Source organism: Epargyreus clarus, unplaced genomic scaffold (assembly GCF_041222505.1).
Source record: "Epargyreus clarus isolate Ecla_fem2 unplaced genomic scaffold, WU_Ecla_fem_2.2 ptg000006l, whole genome shotgun sequence".
Taxonomy (NCBI): domain Eukaryota; kingdom Metazoa; phylum Arthropoda; class Insecta; order Lepidoptera; family Hesperiidae; genus Epargyreus; species Epargyreus clarus.
The window spans coordinates 3,332,465-3,358,364 of record NW_027332214.1 but is presented as its reverse complement, the minus strand read 5'-3'; the positions used below and the strand labels follow the sequence as shown (position 1 = coordinate 3,358,364).

Sequence of the window (25,900 nt, the reverse complement as noted above, 5' to 3'; positions counted from 1 at the left end):
GATCAGGTTACTATACTCCAAAGAGTATAGACTATACTATTTGGAAGATAATTCAATGGACAATGTGTCAAATGTCAAAAAAGCACAACATTTCTGAAACTGATCTGTCAAAATTTGCCGTTGTAAAATTCACGCGAGATGTTTGTGATGTGTTATGATTAAAACATATTCATAATTTTTCTTATATAGACTGGTGTTTAACCAATGAAAAAAAGATGGATCGGACTTACGAAGGTCTAGAGCATCTACAAAAACGGAGCGGTAATAGAAAATGTGACTTAAACATATCTGATGCGATCGCTGACTTCGACCGTCTACGCATTTCTGCGTTGACAAAAGCCGCAGAAATAAGTCCTTATATACATGAAGTCACTATTGGGCCCAACTGTCCAGACAATGAAACAACGAAGACTATTGTACCAGAAGAAACTTACGATGAACCAGACGGGAACGCAGACTTATTGGAAGACAAGATTGGTGAAGATCTCCGCTACACCCTTATCTTGAAGGAGTATGAATCGAAAATGAAACAGATATCAGAGGAAACGTTCAATAATTTAGTCGAAAAAATGATTACAGAAAGAGCTGAAGCCATCAGAACATTTGGTAAAAAGCAGAGTGATGAATGTGAACGCAAGGCGCTGGAACTGAGAGCTCGCAAAATACAGCTCATTAAACATTTAAGAGAAAACGACAACTTATCAGTTCTGGACAAAGCAAAACTCGACGAACGCAATTGTCAAATGATTAATAAACAAACAATAGAAAACATGAACAGAATTCTTGAAGAACAGAATAAAGCGACAGCGAGATTAGCGTCGATAACAGACAGCCACACTAAAATATGTGTATGCTACAATTCTATAATCCATCTCGCACAAACAGAACCGCAAGTCAAAGAAATTCTACATAAGTACATAGAACCAATTACAACAATAATAGGAAACATCAGTAATGTCATGGAATGTTGTAAAACTAGTTCTATCACTGATAAGGAAGTTAAACAAGCTGAAATCCTAGCATTATATATTGAAAATGTAAAGAGGAAAATAGTAGCAGAACTTCAGAAGAAACAGAAAGAAGAAGAGGAAGAGGAAGCCAGGAAAAAAGAATTAGAAGAACAGCTGGCTGAAGAGGCTAAGGCAGCTGAACTAGCCAAACCACCAACGCCTCCTCCAGAATCTGATAAAAAAGTACAGCCTATGTTTTATTCTCAGAAAAATTATGCTCACTATGTGTCGTTAAGGGACTTTTTACTTGAATATGAAAGTAGATTTAAGGAATTGTTAGTAGATCCTAATCATAAGAAATTTAGATTTGACTGTCAAAAGGCTGTTAATACCCCAGTTAATGCAATATCACCTGTTAGTGCTATGCACATGAAAGACAAGTTTGACAAGTTGTCTGTATTACTTCGAGGGGAAACTGTACAAGTGTTAGACACATTTGTGACTGCAGCCCAGCATCCACAAGGGCTGTTTTATTGTACAGCCTTGTTAGCTAAGAAGATTGTCCGACAGGGTGATTTGTTAGTGTCTAGCAACCCAGAAGCTGCCTTCCCGCTTGCCTCTGTGACTGTTGCATTATGCTCCCAGTTTCCAGAATTTAGCAAACTTTTGGAAGCCAATTTTCACAAGGAGTGCCCTTATTTAGTTCCAATGTTCTTGCCTCAAAAAGAAGGACAAACAGATAAGGAGTTTTACATGGCTAGAGGATATACTTATAATGCTGAAGGTGTTGTTGAGAAACATGATAAGTTTCTGAAAAGAATGTCTGGCATATTCAGGTTGCGATGTGCTTTTTGGATTGCAAAGACACCGAGATATGTTAACGCACCTAATCCCCACGGCTTAAATCAAGCATGGCAGTGGCTCGCATCATTTATAAACCTTAAACCTGAACCAGATATTTGTGCTACTTTATTGCATGATTTTTTCACAGTGTGTGGATCAGAGTTCTTTAAATATTACAAACATCAATTTAGTAAAATTATAAAATTGATAAGCACAGAATATTTTGCAATCTTAGCTGATATAGATGAAGGTGGTCCTAAAACAAGATTAGAAGTTTTCCTTCAAAATGTTCTAAAGACAGGTCAAATAGCTCCTCCTAGTGGATTATCGTCATCAAGCTTTTGATTTATTTTTTATAGATAAGCATGATCATAATGTAATGTAATAATTTTGTATGTAAATTAAGCTTAATATTGTAACTTGACATTGTGTTTTTAAAAATGTATTTGGCACTGAACATTTTTTTAATGATTTATTATAATATGAATTAAAAAAAACTTATTCATTTTGTTTTATTTTGTATATTAATGACCATCTAATTCATCTTAAATATTTGATACAATTTGGGTACATTTTCTTGTTAGGAGTGAGTAATCTTTACTAATCTATGCGTTAAAAAGAAAAATTGAATAAGGTAACTAGGGGTGTCATTGGCGCTAGAGTTACAAGTTTTACCTTGATCAATGTAAACACCGTAACGGTACCTACTGTAAAACCATGTGGCTTAAATTTCAGGCTTATATAACAAGTTCATTTTTTTAACAAAGATCGATGATTATGTTGTTACAGATTTTTTTAGATATGAGTGATATGACCCAATACTACTTAACGTGCAATTTGTTTCACATGGCTTTACCGCAGTGCCAATAGTCTATCTATACCAAAGAGTAGAGTAACCTATGTCGATACTAATAATTATACTGGCCCTATCTTACCCCAACTTCCTTTATATGTTTTTTTAAAGTTATGAAAGTTTATAGCGAGATGGGAAAGCCTACTATACTCTATGTGGCGATTATATTTAGGTGGAGTGGAGAGAATAAATAGATAAAAATAATAATTTTTTATTGCTGTTCTAGCATGATTTCTGCTGACAGAGGCCATTGATATCTTTATTTAAATATAAAGGAAGGGGATATAATGTGGCATAAAATAATAAAACTTAATTTTTAAATACAATGAAATAAAATAAAGACTATTATTATTAGTATTTCTTGAGTATATAAAACTTAATATAGATTTGTGAAATGGAACGGCGCCGTCAGTGTCAATGACAGCCAGGTGTATTGATTTTTTGTTGACATTTATTTTATTACCCAATCCGACTTTGTGGTCTGTGTTCTGTGTTTTCTATAAATTTTGATCAGCCAGCGCGTGTCAGGCTCGGTAAAAGTTACATTTACACTAAATCACCGTAAAATTTCGGAAAATGTCTTGAACTTGGTAAAATCACTGATATATGCGTTTAATCACTGCTATGTCGCGTACTTAAATACCACAGATTCGTGTTACTTAAGTTATTAGAGATTAGTATTATTCGAACCAAAATGGGCAGCACGGATAGGGCAACGTTTATGGCGAGGTATTCAGCGTTCAGCCCGTACCGGCTGATTCGACGCGAGACGGGTTTCCCGACGCCAGTGGGAGCGGGTGACGCCATGGCCCGGAGCCTGTACTGCGGCATGAGGCCCATCGCATCCTGGGATTATGAGACAGCCAACAATCTTCCCACTGGAGGAGTATTCAACCTTGAATTCTCCCCGGAAGGGTAAGTGCACCAGTTGACCTTCAGTGCTTAACATTTACAATCCCTTTTAAAGTGAAATTTTGTTTATTATCAGTTAGTAACAGTTTTCGCACCTCACATAATTGGAACATATCAGCATGTGATGTATACCTATATCTAATCAGCAACATGTTTCTTTAATTTAATTTAACAGTCTTAAAGTGTTTGAAGGCAAAAAAAAATATCTAAAATTAAAAATAATATATTAAATTAATATCAAAAGTTAGTGATTACATTACAATTTGAAGCATATCAGAATATAGAGAACTTTTTAGGTGTATTATTGAGTTTTACATAAATAAGAAACATTAAAATTATGATGCCTATTTTAGGTTGAAAGTTCATGTTTAAACTGATATTATAGTGTAAAGGCAGGGCAGTTCAATTACAACAAATAAAAAATAATTCCTTGGAATTTATAGCAATAAATATTTATAGTAATAATTTATAGTATAGTAAATGCATTATCTGCACACAGTAAGCTGGCAATTGATGCTGACAAATAAATATGTGCCAGGCACTAAAATGTGAAGAAATAAAATAGTGCACATAGCTTCACTCCTTATCAATGTCAGTTTCTTACAAAACATTTCCAAATAAAATAAATATTTATTGCCTCATAAAAATGACATGTAACTTGTTTTTAATTGTAATTACAATTAAAAACGAGAGTGCCCACTGTAGTTGGAAAGGCCAGAAAATAAGGAACACATGAAATTGATGTGTAGCCTGCCAGAATAACTTTATTGCTAGTTGCCAACTAGCGAATTGTGTACGTAAGATTTCCCTCGGATGTTTGTTTTCCAATCACATGGTTTAATTTAAAATAGCAATTTACTACCCATGTGGGGTATTGAGACTTAAGTGTGATGATGTCCCATTGTAATATTTTTTTACAATATGAAAGAAAAAATAATTATCAATTAAATAGACTGGTTGTTAACACCAGTATAACTATTTACATTCAAAGGATGATTTTCTATAATATTATAACACTGCAAAACTCAAAAAATGGCCATTTTGAGTTATGTATATGAATATAGAAAAAAAAAATACAGCATAATATATTGCCTTGGTTGAATACCCAGAGAAAATGATGTGTATATTTCATACTTAAAGAAGTGTCGAGCACTAGAATTAAAAATACCTAATTGAGTCAGATTTTTTGTGCATGTCTCAAGTTATCACATATGGGTTGTAACTACATTTAGGATAAGACAGATTATACCAAATGTAGTTACAACCCATATGTGATAACTTATAATGGGGATTTCCTAAATGACATTCATAAATAAAATGTAAATAATAAAAATTCTGACATCAAGCTTGTTTACTTTGGTTATTTAAACTTATCTTTTGACCTCAATTTATAAAACATATCAGTTTTAGGTAAATAGGAAACTGTATTCATAACATAAAATAACCTATGTACTACATATCATGATCAATATTTCGTGTAGATGATGCGAGGTTTAGTCATGGAGACAATTATATCCATTGTCTAAATCTAAATTATGCTTGGATATACTTTAGTGTAATTATTGTCCACTTCATGTTGTATAAAATGTTTACCACTTATAATACAAAGTAAATGTGTGATAATCCCTGTGTACAGAAAACCCATGTATGTATCAATGTATGATTGAAAAGACTATACTGATCATGAGGCTGCGTGACATATGTTTAACAGATATGCCAATTGCTTGACAATAAATCGTTAATAAGTGCTGTATTGTCTCATGGAGTGTCCGCTTTTACAGTACTATAAAGTCCGACAAATCCTACCCATTGTTGGATTCCCCTAGGTCAACTGTACTTAAAAATAAACACTAATTTGAAATTTATATGCTTTATTATTGTTATCAAATTTTCTATTACAGATCTCTGCTAGTAGCAGCTTGTGAAAAGAAATCAATCCAGATATTTGATCCCCTCACACACCAAAGAATTCATTCGGTGAACGGTGCTCACTCAGACTGTGTCAACTGTGTCAAGTGAGTAATGTTACATTTTGTAATACGGCTGGTGTTTTATTACAGTTATATTTTGCTATTTCATTGAGTGAGGATGAGGATTGAAAAGGTTTAAAAATACATAAATCAATGTAGAATCAATAGAAGGCCTATTTAATTAAAAGTACTTACGTCTCTTTAATGTTTTTATTTGATACTGCTATGTTTTCCATAGCTAATCTGTTTTTACTGTAACTATAATTTTCTGGGGCCTTTATATGTTCAATAAAGACCCTAGAAAATTGCGGTTGTTTAAATAAATATTGATGTAGCTGTAACAGCTAAAAAAGTAAACTTTGGTGTATATGTCACTTAGGTAAATAATAAAAAGAAAACAATTCAACAGGTTTTTAGATGGGCGGATGTTCGCAACGTGTTCGGACGACACAACAATAGCACTATGGGATGTTAGGAACTTAAAGAAGAAGATCCGATCCCTCCTCGGTCACTCAAATTGGGTGAAGAATATAGAGTTCTCAGTAAAAGACAAACTGCTAGTTACGTCCGGGCTCGACGGCAGTATTTACACGTGGGATATAAATTCGTATACGGAATTCAATTTGGTGTATCAGAGGGTTTTCCACGCGTCGGGGCTGATGCGGTGTCGTCTATCGCCCGATGCCAAGCAGATGGTCATGTGCACCACCGGCGGGCTGCTTGTTATCGTGCATGACTTGAATTTGACAACGCTGGCGCAAGATCTGCATGGTTTTAAGGTGAGTTTATCTCATTGACAAAAGTCCATTGTGCTGGGCAATTGCGAATTGGTAGACTTTATATACCTTTAAGAACTTCTTTAAAGATCCCTCAGCAGGTGTTTCACGATGTTTTTCGTCACAGTTTAAGCAAGTGATAATTAACTTATTAGAAGTGGACGTACATAATTGAAAAATCCAGTGTGCTTGGGAACCTGGGATTTGAACCCCGGATCTCTCCATTGAGAGGCCAAGTTTCAAATACTAGCCTACGACTGCTTTAGACAATAATAAATATAACACACATTTTATTATAATATCAAATATCATAAATGTTTATAAATGGTATTGATAGAGTAGATAAGGAATTCCTTTTAAATACGAGATCCGCATTCAAGGCAGAATTTCCATTTAAATAACTTTATAATAATTATATGAATATAAAATGTTATTGCTATTGCGTGGAAAAGATTCGTACACGATTCGCCATAAAAAGTTATAACTTTTCTTTATGTTGTATGTAAAACTAACTACTCCGGTGCTATTCGTACTTATTTAACTGTACCGAACCATTTTGTCGAAATCACTTCAACACGAAAAATATGCGAATATTACCTAACCAAAAAAATCTATTATATTTCCATACGTTTGAAATATTATTCATTTAAACATTGGCATAGCTATGATATGTGCTGGTTACTACTCGTACATTTTTGAGCGTAAGAGCTTTTAATAAAGTCCTGCTGCGAAGAAGCTTTTGGCTGGCAATGTGGTAACAGCTACACTTGCAATAAATTTGTCATAATGTGATAATTCCGCGTATCTGTGATTATAATATAAGTAATTGTTATTTTCTAAAATTGCAATCTTATTTGCGCTGTAATATTTATTCTTTCGCAAACCCGTTATTGAAACCCTTTGAGTCTAAAACCCTTCACTTTCAATAAATCGTATGTTTCCCGTCCTATTTGTTAAAATTTTATAAGAAGCAGTGAACGAATATTAAATTTTTTTTTTAACAAAAAATACAACCGACTTCTATGTCACTACAAAGTAAAAAATAATTGAAATAAATGTTGGTTTAGTACATATTTGTGAAGTCGGCGCTCAATATATTTAGTTGGATAACGATGTAAACAGCGTGTCTAATATGAGCGCCAGGATTCTAACCATATTTAAATGGGACCAATTTCCAGCTCGTCCCTACACAATAAAAAAAGAATTATTAAAATCGGTCCACTAACGGCGGAGTAATTCGTGTACATACATAAAAAAAAGATACCGGCCGAATTGATAACCACCTCCTTTTTGAAGTCGGTTAACAAACTGCATACCGACTCATCTCCAAAACTTCTTCAATTTGCAAACAAGTTTGATTAAATGGACTCATTATTTATGTATGTATTTGTTATATTTGGTTCACGTAACGAGCACTGCAGACCTTACCTTGAGGTCAGTGATAAGGAAATGAAATACAATGAGAATGAGACTTCCTTTAGTACCACGTCCATATTCAATCACACCTTATACAACATCAAATAGAGCAGAATGAAAATTATTGATAACGCGTAGACATTGAAGCAAAATACTCACATTTTATTATATTAGAAATTAATTATCACTTGCTTAAAACGGCGAAGGAAAATATCGTGAGGAAACCTGTATGCCTGAGAAATCTTAAAAAAGATGTTTTCAAAAGTATGTGAAGTCTACCAATACGCACTTGGCCAGCGCGGTGGACTATGGCCAATGATGTTGATGTTGACTCACCTTTTTTTTATCGGAATCCCTATTCCTTTATCTCAATTATTAAGGATTTTAATCACTATGTATTATGTATGTTTAATCATTATGTATGCCAAAACTCAATTATTTTATATTAGGATTTACAAATCATGTAGTCTTTCTTTTTGTTTTATTCTCAAAATAGTTACTTATACTGAACTTAATTGAAATAATACCCTTCTTAGGCAGTCGGGTAAAAAAATGGGTACCTATTTGTCTTAGGGTTTTAGTGTAAACTTAAAGTCTAATCTCAGGTGGGTCAACAGGACTCACTAAACCCTAGATCCACCACTACAACTAATATATTAATGAGATAATTAAAATTGTAAATTATAGTATCTAGGATTCATTAGCATCTACTATAATTGCTGTAGTAGCCAAGAGCGCCGTGTCCTTTTCATGCAAATTTCTGATCTAGAAATTAAGTAGCCGATTATCCGCCTACGTGTACCCTTGGAAAGTCGGTGTCCTTGTCAAACGGAAGAATACAATGTCTCGCCAAATGGTCGCGTGACCGACAACGCCCGTGTTTTTATCAACTATTGATAAGGATGATTAGAAAATCATGGTAAAAACCAGGGTTACTGATACATTTCTAATTAATTATGCGCTCTCAAATTGTTATGGTAAACGTAAACAATCAGGCTAGGTCGTTTTGGTTCTAATTTATTTATTAAGTCTAAGGTCGAGGCGTTATTGACATAGGCTCGAACCACGCAGATACTATTACTGTGCCTGATCGTAAAGCGGACAGGTTTTGGTACGTAATTGTACGCCTTTCCAATTTATGGGAAACTGATCTCAGTTCGGCCCAGTAGTATAACCTTTAGCTTCCTATATTAGAACTTAGTGATCATTTTTGTCAACTCATTTTTGTCCCCAGTGGGGCGTACAATGAATTTGAATCCCGGAACTCCAGTGTTAGAGATCAATTCATATCACTAGGCGAAACTGTCATTTGTCGTCAACCCATTATGGTCGCATATCTGGGCACGAGTCTCCTTACAGAATAAGAAGGATTGGGTCCTAGTTCACCGCGCTGGCTAAGTGCGTTTTGGTAGACTTCACATATCCTTCAGAACTTTTTAGTTATTTATTAAATATGTTAGGAAATATAAAGTCGACGATGATGATGATAAAGTGAATGCTTCCAGCCGAACTTGTACAGACTGATGCAGATGAGCCAGCAGCTGATACCTATCGCGGCGATGTACGACCACCTGTTCGACGACAAGCGCACCGAGAACCGAGTCGAGTTTGTCTCAGACTTCCCCGATGGAAATGACGCTCAAGTCGTCAGCGCTTTACAGGTAACTTGGGCATTTTTAAAGGGACGAAAATATCTAGTAATACTCGTACTATGTTGCTAATTTATTTAAAGTATTTTTGATATGCCTTTAGACACACAAAAAATGTACTATAAAGAATTTCGCAACTTATCTAACGGAAAGAAAGGTAACGATTTTATTTTGAATTTTCCTTTCAATTTTAGATTCATCCACAAGGTTGGAGTGCACTATCAAGAAATATAAGTCACGATGATAGATCGGAAGTAAGTAAAATTTTTAATTTTATCATTGGTTTTCTATACTTCATTCTATGTATGTGTTAAAATTTATTTCATTTTGGACAATAATTTAGTGCTTTGTAACGGGTTCAAACGTTAAATTTGTATGGGTGGGATTAGAATTTACATATGTATATTCTAGAAAATTCAAATTATGTGTCTTTTATTGTTTAACCTAACGATTAGGCAGACGTGCGACCTACGTAGTCAACGGCGCCTATGGACATTTGCAACACCAGAGGAGTCGCCAATTGAAACTGAAATGAAATATTTTTTTATATTCTAAATATTTGTACATTAATCTGTATCTATATTAAACCTTTAAGGCGTGTATTTATTACGTATGCCGTGCTCACCTATAATCGTGGGGACGCGACCTTTTATTTTCTACTTGTTATCTTTGTGAATTGTTATCGTGTTTTCTGTGTTGGTGAGTCTTAATGAAATAATTAAATAAATCAAAAGTGTATTATAAATACGTGTATCGTCCCCAGTGGTCGTGCATCCACGACATCCAGCCGGCGGAGGCGCTGCCGCAGAAGGCGGTGCGCGACACGCGGCCGCCCGCGCCGCCGCGCCGGCCCGCGCCGCGCCGCGCGCCGCGCCGCGCCCGCCTGCGCCCGCGCGGACCGCGCCCCATGGTCACCGTGCCGCCCGCCGGCGAGCCGCCGTGAGACACTTATACACATGCTATATCAACCTGTTCCTGCCCGTTATCATCTCCCTTCGTGGTGGAAAGTGGTAGAACTCTTTGTGGTTCGTCAGGGTCCCACCGCCACACCTATTTCTGCCTAATAACAGCAGTGTTAAGCGCTGCTGTGTTCTGACTTGAAGGGTATGGTAATGGAGACATCTTAAAGATGCTCCATTATACTAGTCTCCAAGATCAACTCATACTCTCTAACACATTCTCTTTTTAATTCATTGACTATCTATTTTAACCGTCTCCTCTTAGAATAGGGAAGCAAATAGTTCAGGTTTGAGATTAACATACATTTAAAAATTCTAAATGTTTAACATTTTCACTTTCAAAAATCTTCATAAGCCCACTCCCATATACTTGTGTATATTAACCTAATGTTGTGTACCTCTTCTAAAAAAGCGGGCAATTGGCCATAGATTCGTGATCGTAAAAAATACGTGACCATAGTACAAAAAATACAATCCAGTTATTGCCCAAATTGAAATCGATTCAAACAATGATTTTTTGTGCAGGTCGTTCGGAGAAGGCCTAAGGAACATACGCAACGAGGACACGGAGCCCGAGGCGGGGCCCAGCTCGCCGCGACCCGACGACCCGCAGGGCGCGAACGCCAACTCTCGGCTAGTAAGGGTTAGTTTGTATAAAACTTAGGTAAGATATCGACACGATCAAATATTTATGTCGATCGTCGATTTCTATTGGCGTCTCTTTTAAATGAATATTCAGTGCCGAAAGTAGCACGTTGCAGTTGGATTACTGTAATTTTTGATAACAAAGAAAAAGACTTATTCGAAAAAGACTTCAGTAAGTAAATCAGGATTGATTTACTTACTGAAGTAAGTGGATAAATAAAGATATTAAGAATTAGAGAGAGATTTGTATCTAAGGTTCTCTAAAGTAAGTTAAGTAAACTCCTATAACGATAAAAAGTCGCATTTACAAATTTGCGTTAGGTTAGATTGAGATCACAGATTACATAATGTCATTTTTTAAACAATTTCTCTATTTTTTCTAGGGAATTTCAAGCATCCAAAACGATGTATGGGAGGCATCGATTACTATCAAGCAGCATCGCATGCTACAGGACATGTACAGTAGGTGAGTCGAATTTGTTATTTAACTTCGGTGTAATAATCTGTAAGGTACTTTCAATCTTATTTAGTTTGAGTGTAAAATGTTAGGCACATGTCTCTATTTAGTTATTGTACTGAAGTCATGGATCTAACGTCTAATGCATTATTATAATTATTTGAGTTTAGTAAATCATGTTTTTCGTGCTTGTTAACATATTGTAACCATCAAATAATCACAATACTTAACTTTACGTTCACTTTTTAGGATAGTGCACATTTTATGAACATATGAATCCACATATTCTTGTATATGTTTCGTTCAACTATTTTTTTACTTTATTCACTACTCGTCGCATAGAACTATAGTAGCAGTACAAAAATAATTTAGTAAGAAAACTTTAAGTCTTCCCTGTCCCTTCTGAAATAAGACGGCTTCAGGTAAACCATGTATTGTGTTCGGTGTGCAGGGGCCAAGTGGGTCGCAACTTCAACATGCAGCGCATAATGGGCATCAACACGGGCATCGCGCCGCCCGCCGCGCTGCGCCCGCGCCCGCCGCGCGCCGCCGCCCGCCTGCTGCCGCGCGCCGCGCCCGCACACGACCGCGACGACCGCCCAGACCGACCCGAGCGCCCCGACAGGCCCGACAGACCCGACAGGCCTGATCGCCACGACAGGCACGACAGACACGATAGATCTGATAGGCCGGAAAGGTAAACTAATCATGAAATAATTGTGGCGTTTTTTCGTAACATATCAAGAGATGCCGTTTCTGTTATACGCTTTTGAAATTTTTTTTCTAAACTGTTCGATCTAAATGCCGGAGAGTATTAAAGAAAAATCTCAAAGGCGTGGGAAGTCTAAGAGTCCGCACTTAGCCAGCGTGGACGCAAGAAACTGCACCTAAGACATTGAACCGATGTTTTTTTAACAAAGAGATACACATCCACAGTACGTCGCCGTCATCCTCAGGCCAGACGCCGAATGACCCGCCTGCGGAGGAAGACGAAACTCGTCACTACATTCGCCAAAACCGCGAACGACTGCTCTACTACGTGGAGGAAACTAACGAGGGCAAGGGTTTCATTAAGGTAAGTTTTGTGGAAATTATCAGTGGACGAATAAATTAAAATAATAAATTTATTTTAACATTAAGTTACGCAAAGAAATAAATAGGGGAGTGGTTACCACCCAGTGTGCCCAAAATGCTTGTTGTGACTTTCAGACTCAGACTTTCAGAGAACAACTTCAGAGTGGACTAGCACTTTGGCGCCGACTATAACGATCACCCTGTGCCCCCGTTCCAGGAGCTGTGCTACTCGGCGGACGGGCGGCTGGTGTGCTCGCCGTTCGGGCGCGGCATGCGGCTGCTGGCGCTGGACGAGCGCTGCGCGGAGCTGTCGCAGTGCGCCGCCGCCGCGCGCCCCGCCGCCATGGTGGACGTCGGCCAGAGCCTCGGCGTGCACCAGGACCTCGTCGTCAGCTCCAAGTTCAGCCCGCGACACCACCTGCTCGTCACCGGCTGCCTCGAGGGCCGCATCGTCTGGTATGAGCCCTATAGCGGCGAGGCACTCTACTGATGCGAGTCTGTTACTTAATGGTTATGGAATGTGTAAAAGCAATACGTGTGTTTGTTTTTGCTTTTTTATGTCGTCCGGTACCCGATGGTAAACTCGCATTATAAATATTTGGATGCTGCTATAAGACTTACTTTTCTGCACATTTTTTTCTTCGTACAGAGAAAAGATAATACTGAACCTAATAGTAGTATAAATTATAACGATATATTTGCATTCAAAGAGGCTTTTATTCCCCATCGCCATTTGCCATCTTTCGTCCAGTCCTTGGGTACTGGAACCATAAAATTAGAATTACTATTGATTTAATGTACTTTAAGAATCTATGTTTTAATCAAACTATTTTGCTGTGTTCATCAGTTCAGTATATGACTTTATCTATGAGTTTGTCCTTTTATTGTACATAGCATTTTATCGGTGAGCGTATTTGTGGGTGATATTGTAATGTTTGACTGATGACTGATAGATTTGTGAAAATGGAGGTGGTTGATTTGATATGTATACCATTACGACCCATCGAAATATTAATGGAATGTACGAAATGCTTCAACTATCGAACCTTGGGTAGCTTTAATGTCAATATTCGAGTTCCTAATTTTGTTACTTAAGTTCCAGTCATCATAGAATCCTGGTCTTGGCGATTTTATATCTACATCAATATATCATACATGTATATATCAATAACTATGCCAAGTAAAAATACGATTCTACGATTATTTTTATTCTGCATCCATTATGATAACATAATAAAAATAAATTGTCATTTTTGCGAGCCAAGAATTTTGTCATATGATGTAATTCAACAGATTCCTAAATATTTCGATTGAGTAATATGTTTTATTAATTAGCTTAGATGTAACTCTGGAAGTCTGTGGTTATTCATGTATTTCTCTATGTAACTCTGATATTAATGTTGCAGAGAAATAAATATAGGCGTAGCCAAGAAACTATGTGAAATAATTTGATTTGATTAATAATACAAAATGAGTAACTGCATTGGTGTGTCTTTTTCTTTATCCGTCGTTAAAATTGTGACAAGTATCGTACTTTAAGATACAGCACTGTGATTACCATGTATATTTGCTTTCTGCAACTAGGTCATATTGAAATAAACAAATCGTCGTAACAGTATTTCTATCAAAAAAAATATGTATCTTAGACATGTTTTCATATTTAAGCAGATTAACATAGTATTCACGCAGTTGAATATCTTACTATCGTTATTTTAAAGTAAAATCGTGTACCTGAACCTTCCTGTGTTACAGACTCTTGGCTACGCCTATAACCGGCTATGTTAATAGAATAGTTTATATGTATAGTTTGCAAGTCGCTGTCAATCATATACTTAACTAGACGGGGCCTTTACACTGACGATTAGAATACAGAAAATGCGGTTATTTAACATATATTAAGGGACTATTTGATCTTTAAATATCAATTGAGGTATTAAATTAAAAAAAGATTCATAATTATGCAGAATTTACAACATCTTTGTCACGATATCAAATATGTAATAGGATATATGCTCGTAAATTGCTGGTAGCTGTTTATCGGTGTTAAATAATGTAAGTGAATATGGAATTCATAAATTTAAATAGATAGATATAATAAGCATTCTATTGTGACACCACTGACTCACAAAACATTTGTCAATGAGATAATAGTTTCACACAATTAAAATTGAGGACACAAATTTTATTTTTGTGAAAAATATCGTAAGAAATCAATTATAAGAACTATAAATAATAGAGAAATACCATCGAAACCAGGTTTCGATTTTAGCACAGCGTATCTGTCTATTTAAACCTATGGACAAAGGCTTCAAACATGTGCAGCATTAAAGTTCTCGAGTGTTTTAATGTAAGAAATATCGATTAAAACTCATGGATTTATTATAATATTTTATTGTAGAAATAATTTTCTAGTTGCTTTGATTGTAAAACTTAATTTTTAATAGACTGTACTATAATCAATGTAACAACAAAATTACTGTAAACTACAACAGATAACTGACTACTTGTACACTTAATAAAATTCATTGAGCGCTAAACTGCTAACTGAATAAACCTTACAAATCAATATAAACCATTGATTACCATAGCACCATATTTTTCAATAGTTTAATATTATAATCACTCTTGATTATAAAGGTTTTAAAAGATCTATTTCATGGCAGGGTGACTTACAAATTCATATTATTAAATTATCAATTAACAACATTTTAACAAACACCAAAAAGTAATATCCTTATACTAAGATTAAAATTCCAATTTAAGGGTAATCTTAGATTTTTTTATAACTTGTATAGTTCAACTTCGTATGTGGTTCATATTTTATATCGATTTTAAGTCAATCACTAATTGACATGGAAGTTGTACAGTTAGCAAATTAGCACTCCCGGCGACACTACAACTTTACATCTGTACAGAGAAATAAAGTATTTGTGTTGAATGTGTTGTTCAAATGTGTCCACCCTCCTTGAGCTTGGCGACGAGCGTGTCGACGTCGGGCAGCACGGAGCCCGCCTGCCGCACCGGCGGCTCTTCCACGCTCAACACCTTGATCCTGGGCGCCAGGTCCACGCCCAGGTCCTTGGCTGTCATCTTCTTTAGAGGCTTCTTTTTGGCTTTCTAAAAGTTAAATTGTATGAATAACTTAACATTTCAGTAGCTTAGATATTTTTTTACTGCAGAACTGGTATTGGTTATTCACTTCAATCCACATGTATGTTAACTTGAATCTATAATTGAATATTATAGATGCATTGTGTGTGTCAATTGAGAAAGAAGTTAAAAGGTACTTTGTATACCAAAATATTTCATTCTGATCAAACCAGAATTATATTCCTAGAAAACCCTAGAACCAAATGTTAAATCTAAATTTCGAAAAATTGTATTTAAAAAATCCGACTACAATGGAATGAAGATAGCTGTTGTCTCAAAGCATAGCATATATTTATAATGTAGTAAGGTATTAGCATAAATATGGCAATGCTAAAATCAGACAGAAGAAGAAGCTAACAAATGAGTGTTGAGTTCCTTACCATGATGTTGGGCAGCGTGGCGTACCGCGGCTCGTTGAGGCGCAGGTCGGCGCTGAGCACAGCAGGCAGCTTGATCTTCACCGTCTCCAGCCCGCCGTCGATCTCGCGCGTCACCGTCAGACCCGCGTCGCTCTTCTCCACCTACGAAAATCATGCTTAGTAGTCGCCAATTATTGTTGTCTTGGTTTAAAGCAAGGAGTAAAAAGCTTCAAAACGTCATATCTGTTATAAATGTATAAAAAAAAAGGATCTTATGAGTTAATTCCAAGTCTGTAATGTTTGCTCAAGTGTATAAGTAATATTGTAGTTGTACATAAACATGTGTATTATTGCACCTATTTCTTACCTTCCATTAGTCTTCTTCCATTAGTCCACTCATTATGTAATTGTAATAAAATCATTTATACCTAACCCATTTTTAATAATAATTTTGAAACATGATTGTTTTTCTATTAAATTTTGTATGATTAGAATCTTATCTCATCAAAATGCGTAACTGCAAATATAAGTTTTGTTTATCACTTGGAGATAACATTTTTAGCTAACATGAGACTCTTTGAAGTCTAATTTGTTATCTTGTATAGAGGTTATCATTAATTCTCATTATCGTGCTGTACACAGTAACAGATTTATATATGGGAACAGAGTCTATATTTTGAATCTAGTAAATTTTCTTAATAAAGTGATGATCATACACACACAATGACATTATGGACCCATATAATTATAATTTCTCATGGGTTAAATCTTAAGATTTGGAGAAGTCATCAAGACCAAGCAATTCCCAAAACTGTTAAGTTGCATAAGAGAATTCCATCACTATTTCTTAGCTGAGCTGAGCTATGACATGACAATGTAGGTTGCAAGTATCACATTCACTTACTTTGGATGCAAAGGTCCCTTGTGGCCAGTCAAGGACAGCAGCAGTCATTTGGGCAGTTTGATTGGAATCATCATCAATTGCCTGAAATATTTCATATACATTTTTTATCTTAAAACGAGAATTTTATATCTAAGATTAATTCTATAAATTATTCCTACATTGCATTATTCTTGGTTATTTTATGTACTATTTCGGTTTATTTCATTATAATAGGGGACTGTTTGAAAAATTTAAATCAAAGAGTCATAGTAAAGTTTAAACTTTTAGTTATATGTAATAAATTGCAATAAATGAAAATATGCATATAATAGAATAAAAATTACACAAGACTTACCTGCTTTCCTACTATAACTATATCAGCCTTTTCATCTTTTGAGAGTTTGGCCAAGATCTTGGCAATGTGGATGGGCTGCAAGGTCTCATACTCTGCACCAGCCACCTCTACATGGATTGCACGGTCAGCACCCATAGCTAAAGCTGTTCTTAAAGTTTCCTAAAACATATTTTCATAAAATTACACATAGCAATAAAACATGTTTGATGTTATTCTTACAAATTGTGTATATTGATAAAAATACAAGAAGCAACATGGTCAATGCGTCTTAACACAGTTAAGTGTAACCAGGATACTGTATATCAAAATTACAAAAATGGTTGAACTTTTGCAATATGAACAAAAGTACTACAGTGTACTAACGCCACAATCGGATCCATAGAGACCTCTCTGTCGAACACTCAAACACCCGGTGTAACTCAGGGAACTCCGCACTCTTGCACCCAAATAAAACACAAGTTATCAAAGAGCACAAAAGTTTATTTGACTGGCCTCTTATAGCAGCTACAACGACAAGTCACCACCGCGTTTCAGAATACATGTAGCGCCATCTATCTCATCGGTGGGAAAAACAATGTGACAAGTGACATCCAGTGACAAATTGCTGCCATTACTATGCCAGTAACACCGATCAATGTATGTACATTGAACATACCGCCCACCATGGACAGTACGTCCATCTCCTTAATACAAAATGCTACATAATCTTACATTGCTTTAATCCTACCGCCCACCATGAAGTAATTCACAAAAAAATCAAGGGGGTTTCGATACCAGAGGACTGTATAAAATTTCTCCAATAATAATTAGACTAAAGCAATGGTAAAAGTTATGCTAATCAACTACTCAACAGCAAATACAATTTAGCAAATACAAACACACAAAAAATCAAATAAATTGAAGATGGGCTAGATGACACTTTGACTTTAAATGTAACTTATAAGGAAAGCTATAACTAATAATACATAAAAATTCAATCTGTGACAGGCAATACAATTAATTTAGACACAGGTCTTTTAATGATTGAGTCCTTGCAACGCAAAGATACCACTCTCGTCACCTGGTCCGGACCAGGATGTTTATCTACAATCAGCCCATAGAGCCACCTGGCTGGAGGTAAATCATCTTCAATTACCAGTACGACATCACCCACCTTTGGTTCAGAAATACAGCGTGACCACTTGTATCTATGATGGAACTGTGTAAGGTATTCGTGCGACCATCTACGCCAAAAATCTTGGACAAGTCGTTGAGTAAAGTGCCACCTGTTGAGAGTACTGATGTTGGATTTCTGAAAATCGGATTCGGGAACAAGTACCAAAGGTTCTCCTACAAGGAAGTGGCCTGGCGTCAATGGGCAAGGATCATCCGGACTACAACTAATTGAGGAGAGCGGTCTTGAATTAAGGCACGCTTCGATTTGGGCTAGCACTGTGGTCAATTCTTCGAAGGTAGGAGTGCTAGTGCCGATGACACGCCTTAGATGGTGTTTAGTGGATTTCACTCCAGCCTCCCAAAGCCCTCCGAAATTCGGAGAGTGGGGTGGAATAAAATTCCAGTTGGTGCCGTTGGTTGCAAGCCAATCAGCGATATCAGAGGATACGCCGAACCTTTCTTGTTTAAACAAGACCTTTAGCTCCTTGTTAGCTCCTACAAAGGTAGTGCCGTTATCGCTCCACAGTTCACTACAATGGCCACGTCTGGATGTGAAGCGTTTGAAAGCGGATATAAAGGTTTGAGAAGTCATATCGCTCACGACTTCCAAATGAATTGCCCGAGTGGCCATGCAGACAAATAAACATATATATCCCTTTGTGGAGTGATAACCACGACCCTTCGTAGGTCTAACGCTAATTGGACCCGCATAGTCCACACCACTATGGAGAAAAGGTCGGCTAGCATTCACTCGAGCTGAAGGCAACTGTCCCATTAAAGGATGCTTGGGTCGAGCAGAATGACGGATTCAGTGAGGTAAGATTTCCTTTTTTATCTATTTTCCTTGTCTTCTTTAAGCTATCTATTTCTTCTCTGAAATTTTGTAATTGACATATTTTTATGCATGCTAATAAGGCTTCATTAATTTCTGTAAATATTAAATTAGGTTTAAAATTACTTTTATTTTTAAGTTTCAGGAATCTTCTACAGTACGCAATCACACGGGTAAGTCTATTTAATGATGAAAATTTGGAAATAATATCTTCAGAACTACAGGTAAGTGTATTTGTAAATATTTTTGTCTTTATTTCTAATTCTGTTTGTGTCATTTCTCCTTTGTTATAATGTATTTGAATTTTTCTTAGCCATTCAGGACCAGACTTCCACATCTCTAAATTTGCAAATGCTGATGGTAAAACGCCACGTGATGCATAATCTGCAGGGTTGTCATTGGATCGTACATGTGACCACTGATGAGCATCCATAGTAGTGAGTATCTCAGATACCCTGTTAGCCACAAAAGTCTTCCACCTACTAGGATGACTCCTAAGCCAAGCCAGAACAACGGTTGAATCCGTCCAGGCGTGGACGTTTTCCTTGGTAACTTCTAAGGTTTCTGAGATCTCATGAAGTAACCGCGCAAGTAAGACCGCACCACAGAGTTCCAATCTTGGAATACTCACTTGCTTTATTGGGGCCACTTTGGTCTTGGAAGATAACAAAATTACATGAACGACGCCATCACAATCGACTACTCTGGCATAAACAACGGCTGCATATGCACCATTGGATGCATCACAAAATCCTTGTAGTTCCAATGTCGCATTATCGTACGTTCCTAGCCACCGATGCATACGAAACTGGGTAAGATGACCAAGAGTGTTACGAAATACTAACCACTCTTCCAACAAATGAGAAGGAAGCTCATCGTCCCAATCGATACCGGTCAGCCAAATCTTTTGAATGAATATTTTGGCTGTTACTATGACCGGTGCAAGCCAACCTAAAGGATCGTACAGCTTCGCAATATCAGAAATTACCTTTCTCTTAACAACAGGAGTTTCTAATTCAGGAAGTTGTACAGTGTATTGAAATTCGTCTGTAGTTCTATTCCACGTTAAACCTAAAATTTTGAGTACTTCATCTGTTTTAATTTCTAAACTATCTTGTATTCCTGATTCTTCTTTTATTTCCTTCAAAAGTTTTTCACTATTGCTTGACCATTTCTGCAATTGGAAACCACCCCGATTTAGCATCTGATTCATCTTCTTATAAATTTCTACACCTTCAGCTATTGATTCACAACCCGTCATAAGGTCATCAACATAAAAATCTTTCAACACACTCTCGGTGACCATCGGAAAGTCTTTTCCCTCATCGTGGGCTAGTTGCTGCAGTGCTCTCACAGCAAGATAAGGCGCTGAAGATGTCCCGAATGTGACTCGTAGCAAACGTAAATGCATTAAATCGAGGTCTGGCTTCTCACGCCATAGAAGACGTTGATAGTCAGCATCTTCTGGGAATACTTTAACCTGTCTGTACATCTTTACAATGTCGGCTACTACAGCGACAGGATGGCGACGCCATCGCATAATAATATGTCTCAGCTCAGGTTGAAGTGTCGGGCCTACTAACAATTCATTGTTTAGTGATACACCATTGCTGTCAAGACAAGAAGCATCGAAGACGACCCTCAACTTGGAAGTGCTTTTGTCATTCCTAAATACAGCATGGTGTGGCAAATACACAACATCAGACCTTCTAATTTCTGAATCAGGAACTCGTTCCATGTGACCCAAATCTATGTACTCTTGAATAACATTTGAGTACTGATTTCTAAATTCTGGGTTATAGTGGAACTTCTTTTCCAAAGCATAAAAACGTTTGCGAGCAATATTTTCTGTGTTGCCATATTTACAAGACGGGTCTTCGTGTCTAAAAGGTAGCTTGACCACGTATCGTCCGGACTCGTCTCTAATGGTTGTATCAGAAAATATTTGTTCGCACCTTTGTTCATCAGCAGTTAGATGTTTCTTATGTGAGGATTCTTGGTCTAACTCCAATTCCCAAAACTTTTTCAGAAGGTCATCGCAATTAATCTGAGTATGCAACCCTACAACTACATTATAAGACTTCTCAGTACCATGGTGATCGGGATCGCGTATATTACCAGAAAGGATCCAACCAAGAGTCGTCTTTTGAGCGACTGGAGTTCCCGGCGGACCTTTGACTACACCTTCCAACAAAATCTGGCCATATACGCCTGCTCCTAAAATTAAATCTATCTTATTTGGCACACCATATGATGGGTCTGCCAAATCCATGGTAGAGAGAGTTGATGGAACCGAAACGATCCTCTTTTCAGGAAGTAATGACGTAAGCTTACTAAGCACATACGCCTTGGTGCTCAAAACAAAAGAAGGGTCTAGACGTGAGTGAAATCTAAAATCAACCATCGCTCGAGAGGGTAAAGTACCGCTCTCCTCATCGCCTAGCCTGGATATGTGGGCTCTGGTAGGAATCTTCTTCAAACCGAGAAGCTGAACGGCAGATTCCGTAATAAACGAAGCTTGAGAGCCTTGGTCTAGCAGTGCCCTCAAAACTACGGTGGCTCTGCTCTTTGACTTGACCTCCACTAATGCCGTGGCCAATAAAGACTGGCTGGGAAAATCAGAAAAACAAGATACAACATTAGTGGACTCAACTGGTGAACTAGATGTTGCAGCAACAACATCGGCGACTGACTTCTCATTGTCAGTTGATTTAGAAAGGCTTTTGGGGTGCAAAAGTGAATGATGTCGCTTCTTACATAAACGGCATCTTGTTGAGTGGCGGCAATTATAAACAGTGTGATTCTTTCCTAGGCAGTTAAAACAAATATGATTAGTGCGGGCAAACTCGCGACGAGAGTCTGTGTCTTGCTTTGCAAATTCCTTACAATTATACAACCTGTGATCTCCAGAACACAAAATACATGATTCAGAGGCAACGTGAAACATTTTAACATTATTCCTATTAACAATTGGCTTAATTAATTTAGGATCTAAATACTCCAAAGCACGAAACCTTGACTCTAAAAATATTTTAAATTCATTTAAAGTTGGTAAGTTATCACATGGGCTAATTTGTGATTCCCATAATTTCCGAGAATCAAAATCCAATTTGGAGCTAATAATAAAAATAACAATTACATCCCATGAGTCTACATCAATTCCTAGAGTACGTAAACCCTGCAAACAATCAACTGTGTTGTCCAATAAACCCTTTATTGCCGCAGAGGACTCCTTAGTAAGAGCAGGTTGATTTAATAGCCGCTTTAACATATTGTTGGATAAAAACTTTTTATTATCATAGCGCTTTGTTAAAGTAGTCCAACATACCCTATAATTAGCCGCTGTAACGGGCGTATGTCGGAGCAACTGTTCAGCCTCCCCCGATAGATGTCCCTTTAAATAGTGAAGCTTCTGGACATCATCAAGAGCTTCATTCTTATCGATCAATGATAAAAACAAATCACGAAAAGAGGTCCACTCAGTGTATTGCCCCGAGAAATTAGGCAAAGAAATTTTTGGCAACTTTACATTTAAATTATTAGTCTTTAAGGTTGATTGTTTTACTTCTACGGGATTATTGTAAATTTCAAAGTTTATCATGTGTTGTTTTAATTCAGTTTTATATTCTATGTAGATTTCTTCTGTTTTTTCATATATATCTGTTGTAAAATACGTATTTTTTTCTAAATCTATTTTTGATGCAATTTCTATTATACTTTTATGTGTTTCTATGAAGTCTTTCCATTTTTTTTCTAATGTTTCTGACCTTGTTTGTACATAAGCCAGTGTAATTCTTTCTTTTGGTGATTTTCTAAAGTTAATTTGTGATTTTTCTATGTTCCTTTTACATTCTAATTGAACTCTTATTAATGATTCCATTGTTGACTTTAATTATTTTACTATACTGAGGCTAAATTATTCTAAGTGTTATTACAAATTTTAAAATTTTACAAGTGTTTTAGAAATACCACAAAAAAATAAAAATCGGGCATGGATTCCCCGTCAGTACACTTTTTATGAAATTATTCTAAGTCTTAAACACTACTTGAAATTATCTAAGTTCTACAAATTACCACTGAATTTTTCTAAGTTCAAAACTGCCAACTAATAAGGTCTAATATTGCACTGAATAAATCACTATCACTTTAATGTACTCGCACTTCACTGCCAAACCTTTGTTCTTACTGCAAGTGGCGCCCCCTGTCGGTAACGCCTGTTTGCACGAATTCTGCTCTCAACCGGACTTTCCTTAGTCCGCCGGAACGGCTCTTCTTTTGGTATCGCCTCACCAATGGCTCCCCTCCGTGCCCCGGGTAGCACTCCAGCTCAGCGGTGTTTCGCCGCTGACAGTCCGCCGAAGTGCGCAAAAATCAGAGTCCGGTCCAAACTTTAAATAGATCCGGCTCGAAGGACCAATGTACAAACGCCACAATCGGATCCATAGAGACCTCTCTGTCGAACACTCAAACACCCGGTGTAACTCAGGGAACTCCGCACTCTTGCACCCAAATAAAACACAAGTTATCAAAGAGCACAAAAGTTTATTTGACTGGCCTCTTATAGCAGCTACAACGACAAGTCACCACCGCGTTTCAGAATACATGTAGCGCCATCTATCTCATCGGTGGGAAAAACAATGTGACAAGTGACATCCAGTGACAAATTGCTGCCATTACTATGCCAGTAACACCGATCAATGTATGTACATTGAACATACAGTTTGACTTAATTAAAGTTTCAGTTTAATGCACACATGCAATTTCAGGGGAAAATATTATGAGCTACGCTTTTTATACATGTATACCTGTGACTGTGTAGGTCCACAGGAGACGGCAATAACCTCACTAGCCAGTTTCTTCTCCTTCATCCGCACTGCTTCCTCTACAGCAATCTCATCGAATGGGTTCATTGAGTGCTTCACCCCTTCAGTAACTACCCCAGTTTTGTCAGGCTTCACACGAATCTGAATACACAAGAAACAAATGAAATATAAAATATTTCTTCAAAAAAATATTAGGAGGGTATCATGAGGTTGTTACATGCCTAGCGACAAGGAGGATCGCTGACGTTGCCGAGTTCATCGGTTCACATGTAACCCAGATGCAGATCGATTCATCTTACGTGTCAGCATTTCAACATCTCTTTCATTTATTAGATTCGATTTAGATTAGTTAATAAAAATTCATTATTATTTGACAAAATTCATTATTATTGAAAAAAAAAAAAAAAAAAAAAAAAGAAATTAATTATCACTTGCTTAAACGGTGAAGGAAAACATCGTGAGGAAACCTGCATACCTGAGAGATAAAAATCTTAAAGGTATGTGAAGTCTACCAATACGCACTTGGCCAGCGCGGTAGACTATGGCCTAATCCTTCTCATTCTGAGAGGAGACCCGTGCCCAGCAGTGGGACAATAATGGGTTGATGATGATGATTATTTGACACACAGCATCGGTCAGATGATAATTAGGTTTAAGTTATATTGTAATTTTATAATTAATTAAAGTTAGTTTAAATAGTCTTTGGTTTTTTTTAAGTCCTCCGGTTGTCGCTAACGTAATTAGGTACTGGTAGATTGATAGTAAATATATGTTCATAACATAAAAAGTTTTTTTCGTACCAATACCTATAAGGCTTGTTTTTAATTATTATGCCTACTGGCATGCTTGCCAAACCAATACAAATTCAAGTGTATGGATCTCTATCCATTGTTATAGTTTATGTACATTTGCAAGCGCTTGTAGCATAGGCCAAGCCAAGCCAAGCCAAACGTTTATAGATGTATGGAATTTGCCAAGCCTGCAGACACACTGGAAATTAATTATCACAGCATATGTGTAGTAATAAGTACTGCATATTTAACTTATTAACGCATTTAAGTATCTTCATAAAAAAATGGTTATAGAGGTCGTCAAAATATTCAACATTTTTGGTTATAAAATAAAACTAATAGATCCCAAGGACACTAAAATAATTAACAATGCGAATTTTAACAAAACTTAGCCAATAATTACTGTATAAAAGCTATCGTGAGTTTATAAATTAACTTATATTGTGGTTCTATTTTTAAAAAGTTTTCTTGAACTTGAAATTTCTATCAAGAGTTAACCTTTGTACTAAACTTAATTTACCACTTACCTTCACGGCATAATCAATTACTCTCTTAACACCAACTAAAACACGAGCCATTTTATATTATTATAGATTCTTCTGGTTCAATTACTTAATTAAAACAAAAAAGGAATTAACTTCAACTAAAAAGTACGAAGTCCAAGAAATAAAAAAAAATGTTAGACAGTTGGACTTGTCTGCTGTCAGTGTCACTCAATCCTGTCAGTCTGTCAGTCGGCTTAGCTAGTTAGGGATGTGAAATGTTTAAGCGAAATGTCAATATAATCTCGATTTTCGTAATCGATTATACGAATCGAAATATATTACAGTCTAATAAAACGAAATATTTACTAAGAATAAAACGACCTGTTATAATATGAATTTTAATGTTATCGTGTGTTTATCCTTTATTTATTATACCAATAGCATTAGACCGAACAGTTTGTAGGCAAACGACGGGGATTCCTTAATAGAAATCGGAAAATTTTCGGAGATTAAATATTTTTGCTACATATTTATATTTAATGCATGTTTTTGCTAATTACGAC

At 36.6% G+C, this 25,900-nt stretch overlaps 3 protein-coding genes across 4 annotated transcripts; 2 read left to right on the top strand and 1 right to left on the bottom strand.

Moving 5' to 3' along the window:
* Window positions 1-88: 88 nt before the first annotated feature.
* On the top strand, window positions 89-2,292 carry Gle1 (Gle1 RNA export mediator). The gene has a single exon (XM_073073655.1). It carries the CDS (start codon window positions 216-218, stop codon window positions 2,136-2,138), a length of 1,923 nt encoding a protein of 640 aa, XP_072929756.1. The 5' UTR covers window positions 89-215; the 3' UTR covers window positions 2,139-2,292.
* A 794-nt stretch (window positions 2,293-3,086) lies between these two features.
* On the top strand, window positions 3,087-14,677 carry LOC140742691 (DDB1- and CUL4-associated factor 10 homolog). 2 transcript variants are annotated; one of them, XM_073073653.1, is made up of 11 exons: window positions 3,087-3,561; window positions 5,460-5,573; window positions 5,938-6,307; window positions 9,226-9,381; window positions 9,564-9,623; window positions 10,133-10,308; window positions 10,854-10,965; window positions 11,357-11,439; window positions 11,882-12,127; window positions 12,367-12,505; window positions 12,722-14,677. In XM_073073653.1, exons 1-11 carry the CDS (start codon window positions 3,341-3,343, stop codon window positions 12,992-12,994), a joined length of 1,950 nt encoding a protein of 649 aa, XP_072929754.1. In that variant the 5' UTR covers window positions 3,087-3,340; the 3' UTR covers window positions 12,995-14,677. The 2 variants fall into 2 exon arrangements, with proteins under 2 accessions (XP_072929754.1, XP_072929753.1); XM_073073652.1 differs by having other exon boundaries at window positions 10,854-10,971.
* A 202-nt stretch (window positions 14,678-14,879) lies between these two features.
* Window positions 14,880-25,567, bottom strand: Etfb (Electron transfer flavoprotein beta subunit). The gene is made up of 6 exons (XM_073073654.1): window positions 25,380-25,567; window positions 24,044-24,202; window positions 17,252-17,410; window positions 16,918-16,998; window positions 16,035-16,175; window positions 14,880-15,621 (listed from the first exon to the last, which is right to left on the bottom strand). The coding sequence occupies exons 1-6, from the start codon at window positions 25,428-25,430 to the stop codon at window positions 15,451-15,453; spliced, it is 762 nt and encodes a 253-aa protein (XP_072929755.1). The 5' UTR covers window positions 25,431-25,567; the 3' UTR covers window positions 14,880-15,450.
* Window positions 25,568-25,900: the final 333 nt, after the last annotated feature.

Coding starts and splice junctions, on each gene's coding strand:
- LOC140742691 (XM_073073652.1), top strand. CDS start 3,341: ATGGGCAGCACGGATAGGGCAACGTTTATGGCGAGGTATTCAGCGTTC. Junction 3,562..5,459: donor CTTGAATTCTCCCCGGAAGG/GTAAGTGCACCA, acceptor TTTCTATTACAG/ATCTCTGCTAGTAGCAGCTT. Junction 9,624..10,132: donor GTCACGATGATAGATCGGAA/GTAAGTAAAATT, acceptor TATCGTCCCCAG/TGGTCGTGCATCCACGACAT.
- Etfb (XM_073073654.1), bottom strand. CDS start 25,430: ATGGCTCGTGTTTTAGTTGGTGTTAAGAGAGTAATTGATTATGCCGTG. Junction 24,203..25,379: donor TAATTGATTATGCCGTGAAG/GTAAGTGGTAAA, acceptor TTGTGTATTCAG/ATTCGTGTGAAGCCTGACAA. Junction 16,999..17,251: donor TAGTTATAGTAGGAAAGCAG/GTAAGTCTTGTG, acceptor GAAATATTTCAG/GCAATTGATGATGATTCCAA.
- Gle1 (XM_073073655.1), top strand. CDS start 216: ATGGATCGGACTTACGAAGGTCTAGAGCATCTACAAAAACGGAGCGGT.